Source organism: Lissotriton helveticus, chromosome 12, assembly GCF_964261635.1.
Source record: "Lissotriton helveticus chromosome 12, aLisHel1.1, whole genome shotgun sequence".
Taxonomy (NCBI): domain Eukaryota; kingdom Metazoa; phylum Chordata; class Amphibia; order Caudata; family Salamandridae; genus Lissotriton; species Lissotriton helveticus.
In genome coordinates, this window is record NC_136073.1 from 100055952 (window position 1) to 100081387 (window position 25436).

Genomic DNA, 25436 nt, shown 5'->3' on the forward strand with positions numbered 1-25436 from the left:
TTCTATCCTCATGCTTATCTTTCTTATTTTTTCTTTTTAAATGAATGGTCTTCGTGTCATTTCTTGGAATGTTAAAGGTCTTCGTAACCCGATTAAAAAACAACGGGTTTTATCCCATTTAGCCAGACTGAAATGCCAAGTTGCTCTGTTGCAAGAAACCCACCTCTCTCAAAAAGATCTCTCCCCTCTGCGTAAACAATGGGTGAGTGATGTTTTCTGTTCACCGTCAGTTAACAATAAAAAAATGAGATTTTAGACTCTGATGCTAGATGGTTGTATGTAGATGTTAAGGTTAATGATACGGATCTATCCTTTTGCAATGTTTATGGTCCAAATGCTATTGACCCCACTTTTTGGACTGGTTTTCTATGCTCCTCTCCTCTCATACTAGTGTTGATTTAATTGTTGGAGGTGATTGTAACCAGTTAATGGACCCTTTTCTGGATTGTAAATCTCAGACCAGGTATATTCCTAATAAAATGCAAAAATCCTTTTACCGAGCAATCTCCTCTAGAGGTTTAATTGACTCCTGGAGACTATCTCACCCTGATACTTTGGAGTTTTCCTTTTTTTCCCCTGTCCATGCTTCACACTTCCGGATAGATTATATCTTTCTCACACAACACACTTTCCAACTCATGACAAATGTTGAAATTGGTTCCATTCTCATTTCGGACCATGCCCCTGTCATCCTGGACATTGATCTACCCTCTCCCTCTCCCAGCTCTCGTCGTTGGCGTTTCAATATTTCTCTTCTTTTGGACCCTCAGTTCGTCGATCAATTCACTCTTTTTATGGACTATTTCTTTCATACTAATCTCAATTCCATTTTGTTTGGGACGCTTTGAAAGCTTCGGCCAGAGGCTTTAATATTGACTTCGTCTCGCCTAAAAAGAAATTGGCCCTTTCCAAATCCTCTCTCATCCTCAAACAAATTAAAGATCTAGAACACATTTTTTACACATCCAACTCTCCTGAAGCTCTCTCTTCTCTCATCAAAGCTAAACTTCAATTGAATAAATTTTCTTGCGACTCCGCCAGCAATTATCTTTTAAAGTTTAATTCCAAGATGTATGGCGGGCCTAATAAAATAAGGGCAGGTCTCTTGTAAATTATCTTAAAATCAAGAAACAAAAATCTAAAATAGCTGTCATATCTGATGCTTCTGGGATTCACTGCACGGACGACAAGATTCTTAATTGTTTTGTTCAGTACTACTCCTCTTTATACACACCTGAATCTACCCCAACTCCTTCTCAATTAGATTCCTATTTCTCAATTTACCCAAATCCTCATCTGCTGATCTGGATTTCTCTTCTCTGGATGCTCCCATTTCCGAGAAAGAGATTCTACAAGCATTACTCTCTTACCCAAAAACAAATCCCCCGGCCCAGATGGTTTTACTGTTCGTTTTTATTTTCAGTTCAAAAATTGTCTAATACCACATTTATCTTCCTTGATATCTTCTTTTCTTGCCGCAGGCGAATCTGAAGGCTCTTTTACCCAAGCCATGTTATGCTTACTTCCCAAAAAAGATAAAGATCCTTCCCTTTGTAAGAATTATCGACCTATTTCCTTAATCAATACAGATTGTAAAATTTATGCCAAAATCTTAGCCTCCCATTTATATACTTTTGTTCCAGACCTCATCAATATTTATCAGTCTGGCTTCGTTAAAGGTAGATCTATCACAGATAATTCTAGAGCTCTCCTTAATATTATTCACCTTGCCTCCAAAACAACTACCCCTCTCGCTGTTATCACCCTTGATGCTGAGAAAGCTTTCGATAGGGTTAATTGGGATTTCATGTTTGGGGCCCTTCGTTGGCATGGTTTTAGTCCTCATATTATTAAGCTTATCCAATTATTATATTCGTCCCCCTCTACTTCCATTTGGGTTAATGGCTCTCAGTCATCTTACTTCCCTCTACACAGGGGCACTTGACAAGGTTGTCCCTTGTCTCCCCTTCTTTTTATTTTAGCATTAGAACCTTTCCTTGAAAAAATTTGTCTTTCCACCTCCTATACCAGTTTTGTTTATAAATTATTAGACATCAAATTCACAGCGTATGCTGATGACATTTTACTTTATATCTCCACCAATGCTACCTCTCTACCGGCACTTTTTTCTTTACGTACCGAATATTCTTCAGTCTCAGGTTATAAGTTAAATATTGATAAGTCTAAAGTCTTACCTCTTAACAAATACTGTCTTCCGCATATGTTTCATGGTTCCGGTTTTGCATGGAATCCTACCGGCATTAAATGTTTGGGTGTCTTATATTCTTCATCTATTAGAGACACCGTTAAAATTAATCATAAAGATATTCTCTCTAAGATTTCTGCCCTTATAGAGCAATGGTCCCCCTTATTCCTATCCTGGTGGGGTCGATTGGCAACTGTCAAGATGATGCTACTTCCCATTATTAATTTTTACCTTTCTATGTTGCCTATTTCTCTTCCCGCTCATTTCTTCACTCAGATTAATCGTATCCTCACTCGTTTCCTCTGGAATAACCGTACATCCAGGATATCCATGTCTCGCCTTCAGCAGCCAAAGCATTTAGGTGGCGTAAACTTCCCCAACCTTGTCCGTTTTCATTCTTCCTTTACTTTAAAGCAAATCTGGCCACTCCTTACAGATTCACCCCCCCCTCACCCATTGCATGGAGCGCTTTAGAGCAAGCACAGCTCTTGCCTTTCCCTTTTCTCACTGCTATCCATTTATCTCAACCCCCAAAACGATTACTTTCTCCTACTTTTAAACTCTCTAGGGCACTATCCCTCTCATTGTTTCGCTGCTCCTTTTCTCAAGTGCATTTACATTCCCTTATCCCGTTATGGTACAATCACTCTCTGAAGATCAATAACAAGGCCCTCTTCTGGAAGGAATGGATTGACAAAGGCATTATGTACATAGATGAGCTCTTTGTTGATGGTTCCTTACTTGATTTCCCTACCATTTGCTCCTCATTTCATATATTCAATACATATTCTCCCCAGTTTCCTGCTCTCATAATAGCCCTATCTACCCTCTTCTCACACCGTACTACCTTATCAGATATTGTCCCACCTGATTCCACTCCCTTAGCTTTTTCCACCCCACACAAAGCCGCTACCATTTATAAGATCCTCTCCCGTTCCATTCCTGACCGCCCCAAACCCAAACCTGAACTTGCATGGGAAAAGGATCTAGCACAGGAGTTTTCCTTTCCTATTTGGGAATCCATCTGGTCTAAAATTCACACAGTTTCTCGTCAGCTAGCACCACTCAGACTCTTTATTTCTTTTATTATCGACTTTTTCTCACCCCAAATGACCTTTTTAAGTTCAAAGTGCTAGACTCCAGCCACTGTTGGTCATGTTCTCATCCTGATGGCACTTTATTTCATATGTGTTTTCAATGTCCCTTGGTTGCATCCCTTTGGCAACATATATGGTGCAAGCTGAATGAGATTTTAAACTCTAATCATATCTTTGATATTGTTCACATTTTTCTAGGTGGTTCTTCTCCTATTTGGAATGTTTCACGCAATGTTCGTAATTTTATAGATTTGTTTATAGCTATTTCTTTGCAGATTATTACTTCAAACTGGAAAGATACCTCAAAGATCTCTTCTACTGCCTGGTGGAATTTATTATGTCATCATCACAGACTTGATTTTGCACATGCTTCGTCTACTTCTCTTTTAATTAAAAGAGATTTGTTATGGTTACCCTTAACCGATTTTCTTTCCAGATGTCTACCCTGATATGCCTCATCTTTCTCTTTTATCTTTCTTTCTTTCTCTCTACTTTCTTACTTTCTGTTTCCCTTTCTTCTACCTTTCTTTCTCTCCTTTTTTCTCTTTTCTTTTTCCCCCACCTCTCTCCTTTCCCCCTTTCCCAACTCCACAAAATGTAAAAGAAAACAGCATTTTCCCTCAGTATATCCTTTATATTTCCCCTTTTGGGGTTCTTGTTTTTATATATCATATTCACATTGTACTATCCCATTTTTCCTTTTTTTCTCTTTTCTATTATTGATTGTGTTTCTGTACTGATGTTTTACTTGGCATATTTGATTCAATAAAGCTTTCTAAACTTAAAAAAAAGAATAGAGGAAAGAAGAATTAAAAGCTAAAGTAATCTGGGACAATGGTATCTCTTTGAACTTGTGTGCATATGAATGTGGGTGTGTTGTAAGAATGTTCATCTACATATAGGTCTAGGAAGTTAAGGGAGTTTCTTACTTTATCTGTTTTACCAGGGCCGACATACTGAATACTCGTAAAGATGAATCTCCAGGTATTAGTTGATCCACTCAATGCTTCGTAAAATAATCATTTCTAAATTTAATGTCATAGCGACTTTATTGTATGTCTGTAGTAAAATATGTAATTTCCACACATAATGAAAACAGAACAAATTGTGTTAATTGTGCAGAAGACAGTAATAAACGTAATTCAAAAGAGGTTATGTTGTCGTACAGATTATAGCTATACTCACAGCGGGCATCAACGTTCGGCAAAATAACTATTCAGCACTTTTAACTTAAATGAGGAGAAAACCACATTTGAAACAAGATAATCCTCCCAGCAATATCCTGCACACAAGTGACACAGGATGACAAATAAGGACTTTTCTAAGCCAGTTATGAAGGGGTGGACAAATATGTCTTATATTCAATTATTTGTTGAAAATATGTCACAAAATAGGGAGTTTGTGAAAGTTTTACAGGATTCACCCTGGCTTAGTTCCTTAGCATTTCTAAGAGTTGTCAGGAAGAGAAAACCTTTGTAGTTTGGTGAAAATGATAGTGGATTGCTGGGTTGTTTTATTTCTTTTTAATATTTCTTCTGCCTAATATGTATTCCCGTGTGTTTTTTTCTGGTCTCAATAAAATGATGTAACATTTTGGAAAAAATATACATATAAGCAATCCAGCACTGGAAGAAATTATTGCAAAGACCTCCACAGCCACCATGTATTTCCCTTGAGTGCTTAAATATGCTGGAATAAAAGACATCCAAACACTGAGGAACACGAGCATGCTGAAGGTGATCCATTTGGCCTCATTGAAACTGTCAGGCAACGTCCGTGCTACAAAAGCCACCAGAAAACTTACACAAGCCAAAAAACCCAAGTATCCTAGCATGCTCCAAAGGGCAGCTTCAGAACATTCATTGCACTGGAAGATAATTGCCCCAGTCTTTAGTTTCATATTTTTCTCTTGGAATGGAGGGCAAAGAACCAGCCAAACAGCACAGAGGAGGACCTGACCCAGAGTGCCAACCGATATTGTAACCACAGGAACACTAGGACCCAACCATCTCTTCATCAGACTGTTGGGCTTTGTGGCATTGAATGCAATCACTACCATAATGGTTTTGGCCAGTACACAAGATACACAAAGAACAAATATGATCCCAAAAGCAGATTGGCGGAATAAGCAGGTAAGTTTCTGAGGAACTCCAATAAAGAGAAAAGAGCAGAGAAAACTTAATATGAGACTTCCCAAGAGAAGGTAGGTGAGTTCCCTATTGTTTGCTTTAACAATGGCAGTGTCACTGTTCCTGAGAAAAACAAACAAAATGACAGCTGTTGAAAATGAGGAAAGCGAGGCAACACTGGTGAGGGTTGCCCCCAGGGGTTCCTGATAGGAAAGGTACTCTATTCTCTTGGGAATACACATCGTTCTTGTCCAATCAGGCCAAAGTTCACTTGGACATGCCCAGCAACTGATAGAATCTGCAAGAGAAATACATTATTTGCCTTCCGTCTACTTTTCAATAAATTGCGTCTTACTAGAATCAAACAATTGTAAACAATTTAAACACAATTTTAAATGTTTAATTATCATGAAAGATGGGTACATTTCTTTAAATTAGTATGTAGAGGCTTGCTGGATACATAGGACCCAATTACGAGTCTGGCCATCTATGGACTGCCAGACTCAAGGGGGCATGGCGGTGGCGGTCTACCTACTGCCCTTTTGCAACTAGGGCGTTTGGTTCGCCATAGCCCGCTGCAGCTGCCAGGGAACCGCCATTCCCTGGTGCTGTTGCAGGGTGCAGAGGCATCAATAGCCTTGTTGGGTGTGCAACGGTCCAGCCAAGCATATTAGGAGTTTGTTTTCCACCATGAACTGTTTTTATCGTTCCCAATTTGGGGCCCATTTTTAGAGTAACTGCCATGGGAATGCCCCAAAAAAAGCCTACAGATAGGAGGAAACTCCTTATCTGGCCGGTGGCCTGACTACGGCTTTGTCCGTGCAGCGACGGGAGGGAGCAGGTGCTGCCTCGCCAAAGTCATAATCAGGCCCTTACTTGTTTTCGTATAACCATATCATTTTGTTTTCTTTATTCTTTTGTAAGTCCGAAAAGTTTACATATTTCAGTTAGGGATTCATAACAAATGCAAATAGTTTAAACATGTATCTCCAGTTGTACATTAACTTTATAAACAGTAACTCTATATCAGTCCTCCCTCCCTGAATAAGAGAAATAAATAGAGTAAAAAAGAAAACAAGTCTATTTTTATTTGTCTAGCAATAACTTTCATCTTAAACTGAGTTAAAAAGTGGTGGTTTAACACTCAATAGGCAGGTATGAATTCTTGAATTCAAATGTTCTAATGTGTTTGGGAGGGCTTCCTAAAAGCATTGAAGTGGGCATTCCAAAAAGACAAATTTCGTCAAATCAAATCAAATCAATATAGCTTTATTTAACCATAAAAGTACAATTAAAACATCATTAAACATTTGCAGTATGAACACAGCTACTTTTGTTTGATCAAAATCCATAAAACTCTTCATCAAATGTATGCTAACAATTGATGTGCAAAATTGTTTTCTTTATTCTTTTGTAAGTCCGAAAAGTTTACATATTTCAGTTAGGGATTCATAACAAATGCAAATAGTTTAAACATGTATCTCCAGTTGTACATTAACTTTATAAACAGTAACTCTATATCAGTCCTCCCTCCCTGAATAAGAGAAATAAATAGAGTAAAAAAGAAAACAAGTCTATTTTTATTTGTCTAGCAATAACTTTCATCTTAAACTGAGTTAAAAAGTGGTGGTTTAACACTCAATAGGCAGGTATGAATTCTTGAATTCAAATGTTTTAATGTGTTTGGGAGGGCTTCCTAAAAGCATTGAAGTGGGCATTCCAAAAAGACAAATTTCGTCAAATCAAATCAAATCAATATAGCTTTATTTAACCATAAAAGTACAATTAAAACATCATTAAACATTTGCAGTACGAACACAGCTACTTTTGTTTGATCAAAATCCATAAAACTCTTCATCAAATGTATGCTAACAATTGATGTGCAAAATTGGTTACTACTGATTGGCCGGTGGTATTTTATAGTCAAAAAGAACATGTGATTAATGAATTGGCATAACCAGACATGTCTACTGGCCAGTTCTACTTTGAGAATGAAAAGTCACTGCTGATGTTTGACACAGTATTTAGACAAAATATCGAGTTCAAAATATAGAAAGACAGAAATATCTGATGTTGTGATCCAAAAATTTAATTTCACCAAGAGAAGGGGTCGATAGAGGTCAGGAAACAGAGAACTCTGCCTTCTATGCGTATTGTAATACCCAAAGAGAGTGCACCTGTGTTGTTTGTCTATTTTTCCACTATTTATATTAGGTAGAAAACAGAGACCTCTCTTAAAATAACCTCACCCACAAAGATTTCCCTTGGAGGCATGCTTCATCATAGGGTTCTTCCCGTCCTGCTGCGAAACAGGTCGTGCTGCTACTGACAAATATGTGGGAGCACTTTTGATCATATACTATGAAGAATCGGAAGCAATATAAAAGTGGGAGGGTCTTATCAAAGGAGAAAATAAAGTGTAAATACCAGGCTAAATAGGAAAAAAAAATGTTATTCTGACCTCTAGCTGGTATGGTTAAAAAAGGGGAAATGGAAGACATACGGTTATGTTCATTAATTTCAAAGGTCTACATGTTACAAACCCTACCTCAAAGCTTTTCATCAACACCACCTAATGATCCCTTGTAGCAATCATATTGGTAAACAACACTCATGCGAGTATACTCAATGAGTAAGATATATATAAAATATATATAAACTATACAATACCCAATCAGCAGTATTTCTTTTGGATACGTATTATGGCAGATTTTGGCCTCATGAGCTCAGACGGGGGAAAGGAAGCTTATTGTCAAACTTTCTTCAAAACTACTCCCTTGCCTGTGGAGTAAGCCTGCCTGCAGCTCCGACTATGCTGATTGGGTATTGTATATATATTGTATAGTGTATATATCTACTCTTACTCATTGTCACCCCCCAGTGCTATGTTAAAAAATAAAGCGTGGCAGACCGCCACCTCCTCGTAGATTATTCACAGAAATGCAGGGGCATGGGGCCCTCGGCAGCCACAGGACGGCCACCTTCCCGAGGCTTAATTGATATTGGAGGGAGGCCACGCTGCCCCCTTTCTGGAGCCCTACATGGTCACCCCCCAGGGCCGGCTCCAGTAATGTCCTGGTGTGCCCAACACAAGGACATTACAGTTTGCTATGGATTAGTGTGAGCTCTTCATCCCCCTGCTACTAGTAGAGCACCAGGAGGTACGTTTGCACAGTGGTGGAGAAAGGGTGCATGGCTCCACCAACCTTTTAGCTATCCTGCTGTGAGGGACTTCTTGGACATAACAGGAAGGGTAGTTGACCCCCAAGGACGTTCTTGAGGGCCAACCACCCCTCCAGTAAGTCCCACACAGCGGGATTGCTAAGAGGTCTTTGGAGCCCATGCCCCATTTCTCCACAACTCAATAAATGCAGCTTGGCTTGTGGCACACTACTGGTTGGGGGATTAAGTCCACTATTCTCCTGAGGGACCTTGGGGACCAAGAAGCCCTCCTGGCACCTCCTGTAAATTCAACATAGTGGGATTCCAAAGAGCTGAGGGGAGGCCCAGTCCCCTTTCTGCACCACCCTGCAAACACAGTTACTAGTTAAAATAAAACATAGGGACTCACTGAAAAATACAAGGATACAGAACATTATAGTTAGGAATTAGCTTTTAAAAAAACCTTAGAAATTCACTGAAAAAACAAAGGTTACATGGACGTTATAGTTAGGGTCAGATTTCACTCATTCAAAACCTGAGAAATTCAGAAGTCATTGTTAGCTGAGCCAACTATAACTTATGTCCCCGCACTGCACTGCTTATGACCTCACATACCACATTATTCATGACATGGTTTGAGTACCTTACTATATATATTTAACAATCATAAACTACAAAATACTTACACTCACTGTATGGTGTCATCAGTGATGGCATCAGTGATGTCATTTGAGATGTCATCACTGATGTCATCAGTGATGTCAATGACCATGTCATGAGCGACGTAATTTGTGAGGTCATAAGTAGTGCATTGAGGAGGTTTACGTTATAGTTAGCTCATCTAACTATCACTGCTGAATTTCTCTGGTTTTGTACAAGTGAAATCTGACTCTAACTGTAAACTCTCAGTAACCTTTGTTTTTTTCTCATATATATATATATTCACTGAAAAAACCATAGGTTATAGACCATATATAGTTAGGAATTAGCATTTACAAAACCTTGAAAATTCACTGAAAAAACCATAGGTTATAGACCATATATAGTTAGGAATTAGCATTTAAAAAACCTTATTTTACTCACACAAAACCATTGAAATTCCATATATAGTTAGTTGTACTAACTATATATCGCGCACCCGCAATCCACTGCTGATCATGTCACATATTACATCATTCATGACATGGTCAGTGACATCACTGATGACATCACTGATGACATCTCAAATGACATCACTGATGACATCACTGATGACATCTCAAATGACATCACTGATGACATCACTGATGACTACATCCAGTGACTGTATAATTCTGTAAAGTTAAAATATGTCTTACATATTGAAGAATGAGTGGATGTATAAGTGTCTTGATGAAGTATTTAGTAGGGGCATGACTGACTGTATGAGTGACTGATTAAATGTGTCTCACTGAGTGCATGGGTTAGTGACTAAACTGTCTTAATTTGTGCATCATTATGTCTGTTGTTCTGTAAACTGCTGCATGTGTTGATCAGTAGCTATATGATTAACTATATGGGTTATTGATTGGTTGCCCAAGCATTTGTATGGGAGACTGAGTGTGTGTGTGGGTGGCTGGGAGGTGTATGACTCTCTGCATAGATGTGTGAGCAGTTGATTGACTAGATGTATGGGTTCAAAAGTGCATGTGGAAACAGCTGTATGGGCAGTTGACTGTGTGCATGAGTGTATTGGTGAGTGAATGGATATCTCAGTGCTACATGTTAAAGTAAGTACATATGTAAAATACAGTACATGTGAGAGTTGACATATATAAATAACTGTGCATAAGAGCCAGTGAATGTGTGAGTGGCTGTATGGATCATTGTGAACTTGTATCCAGGATTGTATAAGTGAGTAAATATGTTTTAGTATATGTTTGAATAAGTAAGGGGTGTATAACTGTATAGTTGAGGAAATGGAGGTGTGATTGATTCTTTGCATGACTGACTAAGTGTCTGAGTAACTCCATGGATGAGTGACAGTCTATGAGTGTCTATTTACACTGAGTGTATCTAAGGTTATATTAGAGTCTGAAGAGGTTCATCGTATTATCACATGAATGATGTCATCAGTGATGTGATCAGTAATGTCAAATGAGATGTCATCAGTGATGTCATCAGTGATGTCATTTGAGATGTCATCAGTGATGTCATTTGAGATGTCATCAGTGATGTCATCAGTGATGTCATTTGAGATGTCATCAGTGATGTCATCAGTGATGTCATTTGAGATGTCATCAGTGATGTCATCAGTGATGTCACTGACCATGTCATGAATGATGTAATATGTGACATGATCAGCAGTGGATTGCGGGGGCGCGATATATAGTTAGTACAACTAACTATATATGGAATTTCAATGGTTTTGTGTGAGTAAAATAAGGTTTTTTAAATGCTAATTCCTAACTATATATGGTCTATAACCTATGGTTTTTTCAGTGAATTTCATTGGTTTTTTAATAGCTAATATCTGTAGCTGTAAAATGTATTCTTCTTTAAATCCAAAAATATATTTTATATGTTTATTTATAATTTTTTTTTTAATACTTTTTTTTTGTTCGCTCCCGGTTCGCGAACCGGGAAGCTTCCCGTTAGCTCATCTTGATGCCGCGACCCAGTCCGCGAACCGGTAAACGTTCCGTTTGCGCAACTGCCGCGTTAGAAATCAACATCGTGACGCGTCGCGGAAGCGCGACGTATCACGTTGTCGCGTAATGCGTCTTATGACGCGCCGCGTTAGCGCACCCGGAAGTGCTCCGGAGCGCGAACCGAGGCGCGAAGCGCAGCGACCCGGAAGCGATCTGGGGCGCGTTCCGGAGCGCGTAACTTAAGCGTAAGAGGTCATGTGACTTGTTAATAAAACTTTTCATTGGTTCATTTCACTTTTGGTTTCATAATGATGTAAGGCTAGGTCAGGTGACCTAAAAATAACACTTTTCATTGGTTTAGAACTATTGTTTTTCCCAAATGATGAAAACCCCTCCTTCTTTCCTCACTCTGACTTTCATCTTTGTGAGAGGAAGACCATTTGTGATAGTTGAGCAATGGCTTCAGTAGTTGCTTCAGCTGGTGCACCCCCACCACCACCTCCACCTCCTCATGGGAAGAGAGGACCACCTCCCCAGTTCATCAGCAACACAGAGGAGGAAGAGGATGAACTAGAGGAAGAGGAGACAGAAGGACCACAGTTCCTACAAGAGGTGCCCCGGGTTTCCCATCGGAAAGCAAGTTTTATTTGGCAGTTTTTTAAAATCCCTCGAGGGCAGAAGAAAGTAAATGCTAGGTATGTCACCTGCCTCATTTGTAAAGACCGGTTATCTAGAGGCACTGATAAAAAGTATAGCTTCGGTAACTATACAATGCATCGTCACATGAGCAGGTGGCATCCATTGAACTACAGCCAGGCAGAGATACGTGACATGCAAGATAACCCAACAACAACTCCTGTGGCCAGGTCAACATCACAGATATCGTTGACAGGAGCAGAGGCACGGGAAACCGTGCCAAACATTCAGGAGAACTTTGCTCATATCAAATTTACCTGTATGTATTGCGGTGCATTGCTGTCATGTGGTAACATGAGCATTAATGTAATCAACCTAGCTTATAACAATCACAATTGCCCTAACCGCCCCAGACAGTAATTTTTTTTTTTGCTCCTGTTGAGCCCTTTTCAATGCCTGTTTTTTGTTGTTTCCCCTCCATCAAAAACAAAAAAAAAACATAAAACTGTTCAAAAAATACAAAAAATGTTCAGAAAAATAAAAAAAAATATAAAACAACAAAAACATTTAAAAAAAAGTTCTTTTCAGAACTGCCTCCCCTTTCAAAAAAAATTGCTAGAATGTTTAGCACTCTGGCAAGCTCTATTTCTTTTAGTTCGCTTCCCCGTTCGCTTCCCGGTTCGCGAACCGGGAGCGAACCAAATTTTTTTTTTTTTTTTTTAAAAAGAAGAGTAAGTATAAGGGAAGTAAACAGAGAGTAATGTTAAAAGAAAGACAGCTATAGGGAGTAAACCTGAGATACTGTTTAATAGATCTATTTACCGAAGAAAAGATGGAAGAGGGTATAATTGTGAAAAACAAAATAGATAAAGAAGTGAAAGAAAAAAAAGAGAGTAGAACAATAACAAAGAAGAGTTTCTTGGAGAATGTGAGTGAATGTTCAAAATAAGATTAAAACATGTGGAATAACAGAGAGAAAAAACAGAAAACAGAAAAGAAAAAATAACAGAAAAGATTAATTGAAACAGCAAAGAAATGTAAATAACATAGAGCCATATCATCAACATAGGCAATAAAAGTTTTGCAGCTTTTATCGGCAGAAATGTGTCGCTAAAGCCGCTTTTGCGGCGGAAAACTGCTGCTAAAACCACTTTTGCAACAGTTTTCTGCCAATAAAAACAGCAATAATTTTATTGGCTGTGTTCATAATATGCCCCTCAGTGTGCTTCAACTACACAGAAAAAGCATAATGAACAAGTAGTGAAAGAGTGATCAGTCAAAGACACTAAGAGTAATAGAGACGGAGTGAGTGAACAAGAGTGAGGAACTATGAGAAGAGAGGGACTGAGAAAAGGAGTGGAAGGAGTAGAGTAAATAGGTAATAGAGAAAGGAATGAGGGAAGTAGCAAAGGCAGGAAACTGAGGGTTAAAGAAATGAAGCTGTCGAACTACTAGTAGGTGAATGTGATAGAAATGTAACGAAAAGAGTACAAAACATTTACCTTATAATTGTCGTTAACTTACTCACTTTTTGTTTTTATACTTTCAATCTGTGAAAGAGAGAACAAACATTTGAAAAATATTAAAACATGTATTTAAAAATTAGAAAAGACAAGGGAAAAGATTGAAGGAGAAACAGAGTTTCTTTTCCTCATTTCACAATCACATCACCTGTGTTGCCTTTGGTTAGGTATCTCATAGTGCAGATGGAGTCTAGCATATCAAAGAGTACATAGAAGTTGAGCAGTATATACAACAATTTTGACATTTACAGAAGACTTAGCTTATTATCTTGTTGGAGATGAAGTCAGGCCTGTCTTGCAACATGGTGCATCTTTTGCATCACTGCTGCATCGGTTTCATGCGGCACGGGTTTTTTACAGCATGACACATCTGCCTAGATGCATCAATTTGTAATTTTGTCGCCTCATAGCAAATCATTTGCACCGCCGCTGCATCACAAAAGTGACGCACAGTGGCGCAAAAGAGGCATACACCTATCATAAATCTGTCCCTAACATTTGAAATGATTGATTCAGGATGACGATAAGGTGTGGCCTCTCTAGAGGTTTGTTTAAGGTGAAGCCTACTCAGGATTGCATATCAAATTTATGCTTGTTGAAGAATACAGAGGAGATAATACATGTGAAGGCCTACCAATGAAGTAAGTCATGTCCACTTCACTCTTGAACAAAGGCCAGACCTCTTCTGTGTCCATGGACAGACCTAAACTTCATCTGCACAATGTCATTCGTAAACTTAGGAAACACAGGTGATGTAATTGAAAAATGTGGAGTTTCTTTTCCTCATTTCACAATCACATCACCTGTGTTGCCTTTGCTTAGGTATCTCATAGTGCAGATGTATTGCAGCATATTAAACAGTACCCAGAAGTGCAGCACTGCATGCAACAACTTTGACACTTACAAAAGCTTCAGCTTCTGCATGCCCCCTACACAGTGCTAATTATATACATTTTAAACTGATGGTATCTTGCTGGAGATGAACTGAAACCTATCTTGCAACATGGTGCATCTTTTACACAAAAGTGACCCACAATGGAGCAAAAGAGGCGCACGGCCACCATAAATCTGACCCTAACATTTTAAATAATTGTTTTAAGATGCCAATAAGGTGTAACCTATCCACAGATTTGTTTCAGGTAAGTCCTACTCAGGGTTGCAGATGGAATTTAGGTTTGTTGAAGAATACAGAGGAGATAATACATGTGGAGGCCTACCAACGAAGTGAGTCATGTCCACTGCACTCTTGAACAAATGTCAGACCTCCTCTGTCTCCAGGAACAGGCCTAAACCTCATCTACACAATGTGATGTGTAATGTTAGGAAACACAGGTAATATAATTGAAAAACGTGCAATTTTTTTTGCTCATTCCACAATCATATCACCTGTGTTTCCTTTGCTTAGGTATCTCATTGTGGAAATGTAGTCTATCATATGAAAGACTACGTAGAATATGAGCACTGTATGCAACAACTTTGACACTTACAGAAGCCTCTCCTTCTCCATGCCTCCTACACAGTTCTAAATGTACATCATAAATGCAAACAGTACAGAATTAATTATACATGTTAAATGGTTTATTTTTGCTGTTCTCAGAATGTATCAAATTTCACTAAAAACAGTGACTTGAAGGTATTCATCATATAACAGCGGGGAAAAAAAACACAATCAAAATGATTGTGTTTAAAAAACCCATACAACATAACAAATCAGAATTCAGAACTCCTTAAAGTTAACTTACTTTCCATGACGTCGAAGGATGTCCTATGAACAGCTTACACTCTGTTGTGCTGTTATTACTTTCAGACCGCCACTTTCTGAAAGAAAACCTCCATCGTTTTGAAAAACATGTTACATACAATAAATGACTTCTTGCTCTCTACCACACGTTTCCACAAGGCCAAATCATGTCAGAGCCATTTATAACTCTTAGAATTCTTGTAAGCCAATCCCGTCATGTTGTATTTCCGCAACTTTCACAATTAAAATGTTGAAGATCATTTTCACAATCCTGGACTAGTAATATCTTCCCCTTCTTGCTCAGTCATGTTCTACATTTCCTATGACACTGATACTGCTTACTATGAAGCAGACTTACACTATCTCTATGACTACTACAATTATTTAATTCTCTACATCACTTTTAATCACAAAGCAATATAAAACAGTAGACAGCATTGCAGACTTACATTCCCTCTACTCCATGTTTTGATTGGCTGCTTCAATTTGCTTATAAAAAGAAACAGTTTTTCTGAATTCATTCAAAGTGCAGTTATTTCTCCATGACGTCCAGTGTTATGGTAAGAAGTTATGTCTCTGTACTACACTTATCCTCAAGGCCAAATCATGTAGGAGCCATTAGAACTTCTTGAAATTCCTCAGAGCACATCCCGAGATTCTTTCCCTAAAATTTTGGTTTTAAAAACACCAGGTAAGAGTTTTTAAGGTCATACGGCAATTTTTTTTTGAAAATTAAAACAGAATCATTGCAGAATGACTAGCCATTTCTAGACTTTAAATAAGCTGTGTAATGTCCTGATGTTATTGAAGGACCGTCATGATATATAATTGCTGCAGTTACAAAAGTCCTTCCTGATATTGACAACTGTGAAGCCACAACATTTTTAATTAAAGTTGTCAATTTTGTTCCATCAGGCCTACATCGTTGGAACATTAAAATAACATACTGGCCATATGTTCGTATAAATAATGTGGACATCATTTCAGATTTACATTGGCTACACTCCATGTTGTGATCAGCTGCTTTTACTAGTTTATTAAAAGAGACTGATTTACTGTCTGGCAAAGTTAAATATATAAATCTTTCTGAGTCTACACTAGTAGTACTTGATACCCTACAGTTCTCGCAGTCATGCTGCCATTGATAAGAAAGCCCAAACAGGTGATCTACATCTACACCTTCAGCATGCAATACATCAAGCATATACATTAAAAACTCCTGACAATCTTGCTGAATATTTTGAGAGAATTGTGTTTGGCCTGAACATCTGTCTAACAGATTTCGAATTTCAGACACACTTTCTATTTTTGTTCTATCAGTGCTACATTTCTCTAACACAGAATTTAACAAACTGCAAAATCTTTGATCCGAATTGACCACAATCTCTTCTTTTACATTTTCTAGAGAAAACAAAACATTAACCACTACATTAGCATAGCAGTTGACACCAGAACTGTTTTCAAATTGAAAACCAACAACATCTTCAACAGAATCCTTTTTGTTTCTGCTTATAATTTCAGGTTCATCGACTTTTCGTCTTTTTGCTACAACCTCCCCAGTATTGGTCACATTTCTTCGTTTCCGGCCTACCACACGTTTCTCAAACAAAGGATATTGAGGCAAATGTGGCGCATACTCTCTTCTTAACCTATTGTATTCCTTAACACAATCTAGATCCGCACAAATGTTTGTGACATCACACTCAATCAAGTACAATCCCGATAAAGTTCTAACTCGTGACAATGCCACATATGCCATACCCTCCTTGAACACAGAACTGCCAATATTCACCAATGCACTGTCTACACTTAAACCTTGCGATTTATGGATTGTCACCGCATATGCCAAGCAAACAGGAAACTGCTTACGGCGAACATATAAGTCTTTCACAAGCAAAAATCTAGCAGAACAACGACCAATTAGCTGTACTTCCTCAATGCCATCAAATTTAATTTTTAAAAATTCAATTCCATCTCTATTTCTGTATTTTACAAAATCAACAACATTACCCATTGATCCATTTACCAGACCTCTATCAACATGTAAATTCCTTCTTAAAATTATACGGCAGTTCAAGCACACATTCAGAGTCTTTTCAAAACCTGCAGTTTTAGATATAGTCTTCTCTAATGAATCCAATTTTGTTTTCAAATTCTCAGACAAAATAATTGTTGATCCCATATGCTCTACTCTGTCAATAGCTTCCAGTTTCACAATCTCTTGCTTTTCTAAATGCAACATTTTGTTGTTGAATTTGGCACATTCTGCAAGAGTTGGCATCAAACATATTCCAGATTTCTTCTCAGTAATTTTCTGAAAAATATTCTCAGGCACAACATCTTGTTCTGGATATAAATTTGACAGTAATCGTGCATGTAAAGCTTCTTTCCCATGCTCGGTCACTTTTCCAATTCTAACATCTTGTAGAATAGTCTTGTAAACTTCATCCTTCGCCTGACGCATATTTTCATGCAGTTCAGCATAATTGAAGTTTAACCATATATTGACGTTGCCAATGCTCCCTAGGCACTTCCTGGTATCTTCATGCGTGAGCATTTTGAACACAGGTTGCCCTTTCACTGGTGTCAGCTGCAGAAGATCTCCGAAAACAATGATGTGTTTGCCACCAAATAACACATCATACTCTGTTTTGAGAACTTCTTGCATTCTCAAATGCACAAAGGCAAGCATGACATTGGAAACCATGCTTACTTCGTCAATGATAAGAAGTTTCATTTTCCTCAAGATTCTTGAAACTTCACAACAAGCATCTCCAGATAGCTTGTGATATTGTAATTTGTTGTCATGCTCCACTGGCAGCATCAGTAAACGATGTAAAGTAATCCCTTTAATGTTATGTGCTGCCAGTCCAGTTGGAGCAGTGACAACACAAGACAGCGATGACTCAGTCCTTTCCTGCAAATAACATGAAATTTCTTTAATGAGGAAACTTTTTCCAGTTCCCGCTTCTCCACTCACGTACAGTCGGACAGGCTTCAACGACGTACATGAGCACTCTTTCTTCTCATGACTTAATCCATGATTATTTTGCATGGTAACTTCTTCATATATTTTCCTCTGCTCAACGTTGAGTTGTCTTTCCAACTCTTCTAAGTTAACCGCATCCTCCTGAGCATGTGCCATGGCTCTTTCCACTTCATTCATAGCAGTGGCAGCTTCATTTTCGATAACAGGTCCTCCTAGTGGATCCTGACTCAATGAAGCAGAACTCTGACTGTCCTGAGAACTGTCTCTGGCAATCTCTGCTGCAATCGTTGCTTCCTGCTCAATTTCCGCATTCAACATTTCTACATATTTGGGAAAAGCAGGACATTCTATGGTCTCCTTGGCAGCATTGAAAGAGTCTTCGTAACAGAGGAAATCTCCAAGCGGTTCCTCTTCTGCACGCCAAGGCTTGAAAAGTTGCAAAAGTGCTAAATAGAAAAACTCCTTTTTTTCAGGAGATTCGCCACTCAATTTTCGATGGTTTACCAAGTGGCATTTTCTTTGCTTGACCAGACATCCCTCACTTCCTATTACAGCATACACTCCTTTCTCAGTATCTTCTTTGATGTTCCTCTTGAATATGTAATTTTGAAGAACCTCATACAGACAAACATTCTCGAGGTGACTGCTTCGATTTGGATAATATGTATCCAACATGTTGGTCTTCAAAATGTCGGTACTGTTTGGCTCCTTTTCCGCCAAATACTCAATTTCCCGCACAGGTTTCAGAACTCGATTACGCGTTGCAGCAAGACCAAGACTCGCCCAAACGATACTCCTGGATTTGGCATAGAGACTTGCTGAAGACAACCTGTCAGAACATTCGTAAGCTCCGATTTCTCGATGCGACAACATCTTCAGACTGAAACTGTACAACTTCTTACTGAGGCTCTTTTCATGGGAAATGTCCTCCCACATATCCTTCAATTCTGTCTTCTCTTTTTTGGTGATGTAAGATGTCACATACCGAGCCACAGCCATACAGTTATCAGCCACAAACTGTATATCCATGTTAGCATTCCACATGGACAAAATCACCGGGTTGTAGTCGTTGATGTACTTGGACTCTTCGTTCCTCTTCAAATTGTATGTGTTTTTAGGTGATTTCTTCATCACATTATGTCGCAGCGAAGACATCAAACTGTTTACTCTTCCTTTAGAAATCACCGGTCGTGGAAAGCCGAAACGACATTTGGTGTAGAACTTGTCCTTGTTTCGGAATTTACGACGACAGTACTTTCCACAACGATGGCTTTGGAAACGTAGAACTTTTTCTCTTAGGCTTTTCTTCTCCTTTGCGTTTGGAACAGCACACGTAGAATACTGTTGTATGAAACTCATCACTGAGTCTTCTGGATCCGTTCCAAATTTAGGTGCATCCTTGATCCACAGCAGCATATGTATATGAGGAGAACCTCTTGCTTGGTACTCCTTTCTCCAGAAGAAATCCAACACCTCTCCAAGAGGTGGATTATTCTTATTCATGATGAAAGACATCATAGCTTCAAATCTATGATTGAAGTACCTGCATACATTGACTGGATCCAAAGAGCACAGTTCTCCGGGTGTCTTGAATTCGATGTTTTCGATGTTTCCATTTGCCTCTCGTAGAAATTCAAGCAAGTCTTCCCAGCCATACTCGGCACAGCTCAGAGTGAGGAACCATGTGGGAGTTCCTAAGTTCCTCAGCATACATTTTAAATCACCATGACGACGGTACCAGTACTCATTAGTACCACGCTGACACGCCATGAGATTAATCAGGTGAGAATCCAAAATACTGTCTTGGACATTGACTTTATCCATAAAGTCACTTGCCGAGATGTTTTGCATGTGTATACCACTTTTCAAGATGTGGTTCACTGCATATGACAGTCCAGACAGATCGCTTTCAAACAGGAGATGAAACAAATAGGGAATGCATTGTCGAAACCTAGCATCTCCTCCATACAATCGCAAAGTCCGGTATTCAGAAGCAGGAATTTGATGAGGTCGCTCATCATATCTTCCTCCCTGACCTGTTGGAAAAAGCTGTAGGAAACACCGAGCTTCCAAACTTTCCTCCCAAACACTAATGGGACTCCCTTTGGCTTGTTTCATTTGAAACAACTCAATAGCATTCCCCATGACTTCCTTGGAATGCAAAGGATGAACACTATAATGTTCATATATTTCTTCACTAGTACAGGGTTCTACTTTCTCAATTTGACCAGCACACAAATCGCTATCCTCTTCCTCACTTACTTCCTCTTCTGCAACATATACATTCTTATAGTATTTATTATTTTTTTTCAAATACAATGTTGCCTTTTTAACTTTCCTAACATCCACTAAATCTTGCCATATTTTCTTATTCTTTGTTGGAACCCCATTAACTAAGATAACCAGAGGTTCCTCTTCCACTTTTTCTACTCCAATTGTGTTAATGTTTTTCTTCAAATCTAGAGGCAAATAAACAACTCTTCCCTTTAATCCTCTCTGTAAATCTGATGGAGGCAATTTCCCTGTCTTTGGCTCCATTCTTACAATAGCCTGAAAGGGATGGATACTTTGAATCAAAATAGATTCACAAGTATTTAAATCCTTCAATTCAGAAGGAATCTCAACCAATTCCAGATTATTATGAACTGCTCTAGCAGGCATCTGGTTTTGATTTAATTTGTTACAACAATAAGTACACACACGTTGATCCAATCCCAAATCCAAACAATTTTCTACCATCAAGTATGTTGTGAAATCCTTCCATTCACTATTATTTTCCCTTTCACTTTTTGCATATAAATCCACTAACTTAGTCTGATTCTTATAATAAGTGCGTCGACAACACACACAAGTGAAATTTGGCCTCTCACTTGATTTCACCTGAAACGTCGCAATTTCCCTCTGGAAATTATCAGTACTGGAAACCTGTACACTATCTTCCACATTACCCTCTTCTTCTTGGTCAATTTCAACATTCTCCTCTTTACTTCCAAAGTAACAAAACTCAATTTCTTCACATATATTCTTCACATCTATTTCAGAACCATGCAAAAGAGCAGCACATAATTGTTTAAGCATAATTGCTGGACTCTTAGCATAATACAACATTCTAACTAATTTCCTCACTTTATTATGATGCACTGCTAGCATCCTGAAATGATGAAAAACACTCTAGCATACTCTCCTGGAAAGACAAGCCAGTGAATGACCATGCAAACCTGTCACTTCTCTCACTCTGCAAGGATCTAATTCTTGCAACAACTTCATTTTCTGCTTCAAACTTTTCTTATTAAATGACCGTACAAAATCACAAAGCAAATTGATGGAATCCTGTCGCACACTGCAAATACTACTACACTTCCAGGTGTACACAGGACCCTTAGGACGTCTTCCTAAAACCTCATTACCTAACACCTCTTCTGTGTCTGTTGTCACAAGTTTTTCTTTTTTAACTGGACAACCATCTTTCACTTCATAAGCACGACCACTGGTGTCAACTGTATGCACCAAATCATTATCCTGGAAATAACTCTCCTCATTAAAAAATGCCTCACAGCTTGAACTATGCATCCATTCTCCAGAAAAAACTTCACAAAAATTACTACGATTAACTATTCTCTTCCATCTACTATTTCTTTTGAAATCATAAATTGCCTTGTTTAGCTTCCTAATTCTATTGATTATCAAAATAAATAACTTACGTTTAATTTCAAATGCCTGATCAATAACTTTCTCAACTATTTTTTTTCTCTTATAAAAAACCACTTTCTGTTGACCTTTCTTAATATTTTTTAACAAATTGCCAATTATCCTGTTGCGGAACATTCGTTTACGAATGTCCCTAAACTGTTGTTTCCTTCTACTATCATGCACAGAGTTATCTCTTGCTCTAGCAGTAACATTTTTCATTGGCCTTTCCTTTCCATTTGATTTCCTTCCCGTTTTATGGACTGAAACATTTTCTGTAGTAATATTTTTTTTACTACACATATTTCTTATAAATTGTTTTGTGCTCTTACCCGGTGCTTTCTTCGTGACTTGACAAATCTTTTTGTTAGAGGACTGCTGCGTATTTTTTTTCACCTGCTGTCTTTGACGTTTTGCAGCCTTTATCTGTCTTTCTATTGTAGGCATGGTGAAATCTTGAAATGATCTGCAGTTGAATCTGTGGAAAAATATAATAAATAATGTTATTAACCATTATTACCAAACAGTAAATCAGTAACAGTGATCAAAAACTTAACACACTACTTGACATTTTAATTAGAAGATTTTTTAGTCGTTGGCAAATTTACAATACAGAAATACCAGAAAAGAAATGACATTTATATTTATGTTACCTATGCTATTTTATATGTGAATCTGATCTAATTTTATGAGCATATTTTAATATTTTATTGAAGACACTACACATAACCTGCTTTTGAAGGTGTCTTTATTTTTAAATAAAACGGTTTACCTTTTTACTTTTTATTAATTATAAATTTTAAAAATAAATGTTTATATTTCCAAAGGCTCAAGCAGGTCAGCTTCCCATCCTATATCATATAATTCGGACAAATCTGCATCCTCATCACGCTCTTCTTCATCCTCAGGATTTAAATCATCCAAGGGATCAACATCCACTGATGTTTCAATTACAAGTTCAATGATGAGGTCAAAATCAACTGATTGCAGATTGTCGCTCATGTTGAGGTTGTCTTTATCTTTAAAGAAAGATAACAACAATGAGATGTTGCAGAGTAAGAGACAAATCTCACAGATTATAATAGTAAAATTGTTTAACAAGAGTAACATTTTGCAGCTATTATTTAGCCATGTCCAGCGATGCTGAGCAGGTGAAGCCTATGTCTAATTTTTCACTGAACAGGACTCATCTCTTCTTAACCTTGGATAAGCCTCACCGACTCTGTGTCCCCTGCACATACTTAAATGTAAAGGGGCAGATTTATGTTAAATGGCACATCCCCAGGCATGCACCAGTTAACGTGCACCACTGCTCTGCCACCCATGGTGTGCCGCATTTACAATCAGATAGGAGAAACCTGCGTCAAAACCCTGCGCCTGCTTGAAGCAGGCATAGGTCTTGACGCAACATTGTGGAGATGGTGCACCCCTGAGCCTTGCTGGAGCTGCATCGCACTTGCGATACAACTCCAGCAATGCGCCACCTTAACGGCACAGATGCGTCAAGCATCTGTGCCGTTTTTGCCCCATGCTGCGCCGCATTGTAAATGCAGCACACCATGGGTGGCGGAACAGCGGCGCAAGATGACTGGCACATCCCTGGTGATGCGCCAGTCATCATAAATCTATCCCTAAGCTTCTTATCTTGTTAGAGATGAACTGCCATACGTATCATCAAAATATTTTGCATTTCCTAAATAGCGAATTTTAAGGAATAAATAGCGATTCTTTACCATTCCTAATTTGCGATGAGCAAATTGCTAATTGCAAGTTACCCATTCATTTCCATGGGCTAGGAGGCTCATAGGAATGAAGGTTTAATTTGCGATTAGCAATTTGCTCATCACAAATTAGGAATTTTTCCAAGGGTGCAGGGGTGTCTCAAGAACACCCTGCTGCACCCCTGAAAAAGAAATTTGGGGGCATATGGCACACATACATGCCCTAAGGGCATGTGTTGGCGTCATATGGGACCTTTTGTTTTTTTAAAAAAAAAGCTTTTTGAAAAGAATTCACAAATTACCACCAATTTACCACAATAGTTTCCAAATCCTTAATGTCATTTTTTACATATTTTTTGTTTGATACATTGCATTTAAGTAGTCACAAAATTTGCAAATCCTTCAGTGCAATTGCAAAATAAGGAATAGCAAATTTTGCTACTCCTTATTTTGCATCAAACTTGTTTGATACATACCATTTGTCTAATTAACATTCGCAAAGGCCAAAATTCGTAGAATTTTGATCTTTGCGAATGCTAATTAGCTTGATACATATGGCCCCAAGTGAGGCCTGTCTTACGACATGGTGCATCTTTTGCATCACTGCTGCATCGGTTTCATGTGGTACGTTTTTTTTACACCATGACATATCTGCCTAAATGCATCAATTTGTAATGTTGTCGCCTCATAGCAAATCTTTTGCACGACCGCTGCATCATAAAAGTGACGCACAGTGGCACAAAAGAGGCATACACCTATCATAAATCTGTCCCTAGCATTTTAAATGATTAATCCAGGATGACGATAAAGTGTGGCCTATCCAGAGGTTTGTTTAAGGTGAGGCCTACTCAGGATTGCAGATTAAAGTTACGCTTGATGAAGAATACAGAGGAGATAATACATGTAAAGGCCTACCAATGAAGTAAGTAATGTGCACTTTATTGCGCCAGTCATCATAAATGTATCCCTAAGCTTCTTATCTTGTTACAGATGAACCACCATATGTACCATCAAACTATTTTGCATTTCCTAAATAGCAAATTTTAAGGAATAAATAGCAATTCTTTACCATTCATAATTTGCAATGAGCAAATTGCTAATTGCAAATTAGCACCGCCGTTGCATCATAAAAGTGACGCACAGTGGCACAAAAGAGGCATACACCTATCATAAATCTGTCCCTACCATTTTAAATGATTAATCCAGGATGACAATAAGGTGTGGCCTATCCAAAGGTTTGTTTAAGTTGAGGCCTACTCAGGATTGCAGATTAAAGTTACGCTTGATGAAGAATACAGAGGAGATAATACATGTATAGGCCTACCAATGAAGTAAGTAATGTCCACTTTATTGCGCCAGTCATCATAAATGTATCCCTAAGCTTCTTATCTTGTTACAGATGAACCACCATATGTACCATCAAACTATTTTGCATTTCCTAAATAGCAAATTTTAAGGAATAAATAGCAATTCTTTACTATTCCTAATTTGCAATGAGCAAATTGCTAATTGCAAATTACCCATTCATTTCCATGGGCTAGGAGGCTCATAGGAATGAAGGTTGCAATTTGCGATTAGCAATTAGCTCATCACAAAATAGGAATTTTTTCAAGCGTGCAGGGGTATCTCAAGAACACCCTGCTGCACCCCTGAAAAATAAATTTGGGGGCATATGGCACACCTACATGCCCTAAGGGCATGTATGGGCGTCATATGGGACCTTTTGTTTTTTGGAAAAAAATGCTTTTTTAAAAGAATTCGCAAATTACCACAAACTAGAAGTTGGTGGTAGTTTCCAAATCCTTAATATCATTTTTTACATATTTTTTGTTTGATACATTGCATTTAAGGAATCGCAAATTTTGAATTAAGGACATTTTAAGTCATTTCCACATGTGCAGTGTTTTCAAATTATGATTTGAAAATCGTTTTTGGG

At 38.2% G+C, this 25436-nt stretch overlaps 1 protein-coding gene across 1 annotated transcript in view; it reads right to left on the reverse strand.

The window, feature by feature from the left end:
• Nucleotides 1–4816: 4816 nt before the first annotated feature.
• LOC144797946 (vomeronasal type-2 receptor 26-like) overlaps nucleotides 4817–25436 on the reverse strand; it is a 203058-nt gene continuing 182438 nt past the window's right edge. The window contains exon 6 of the mRNA XM_078668749.1: nucleotides 4817–5730. Within this exon, the coding sequence (XP_078524875.1) occupies nucleotides 4817–5730 (914 nt within the window). The remainder of the gene's footprint in view (nucleotides 5731–25436) is intronic.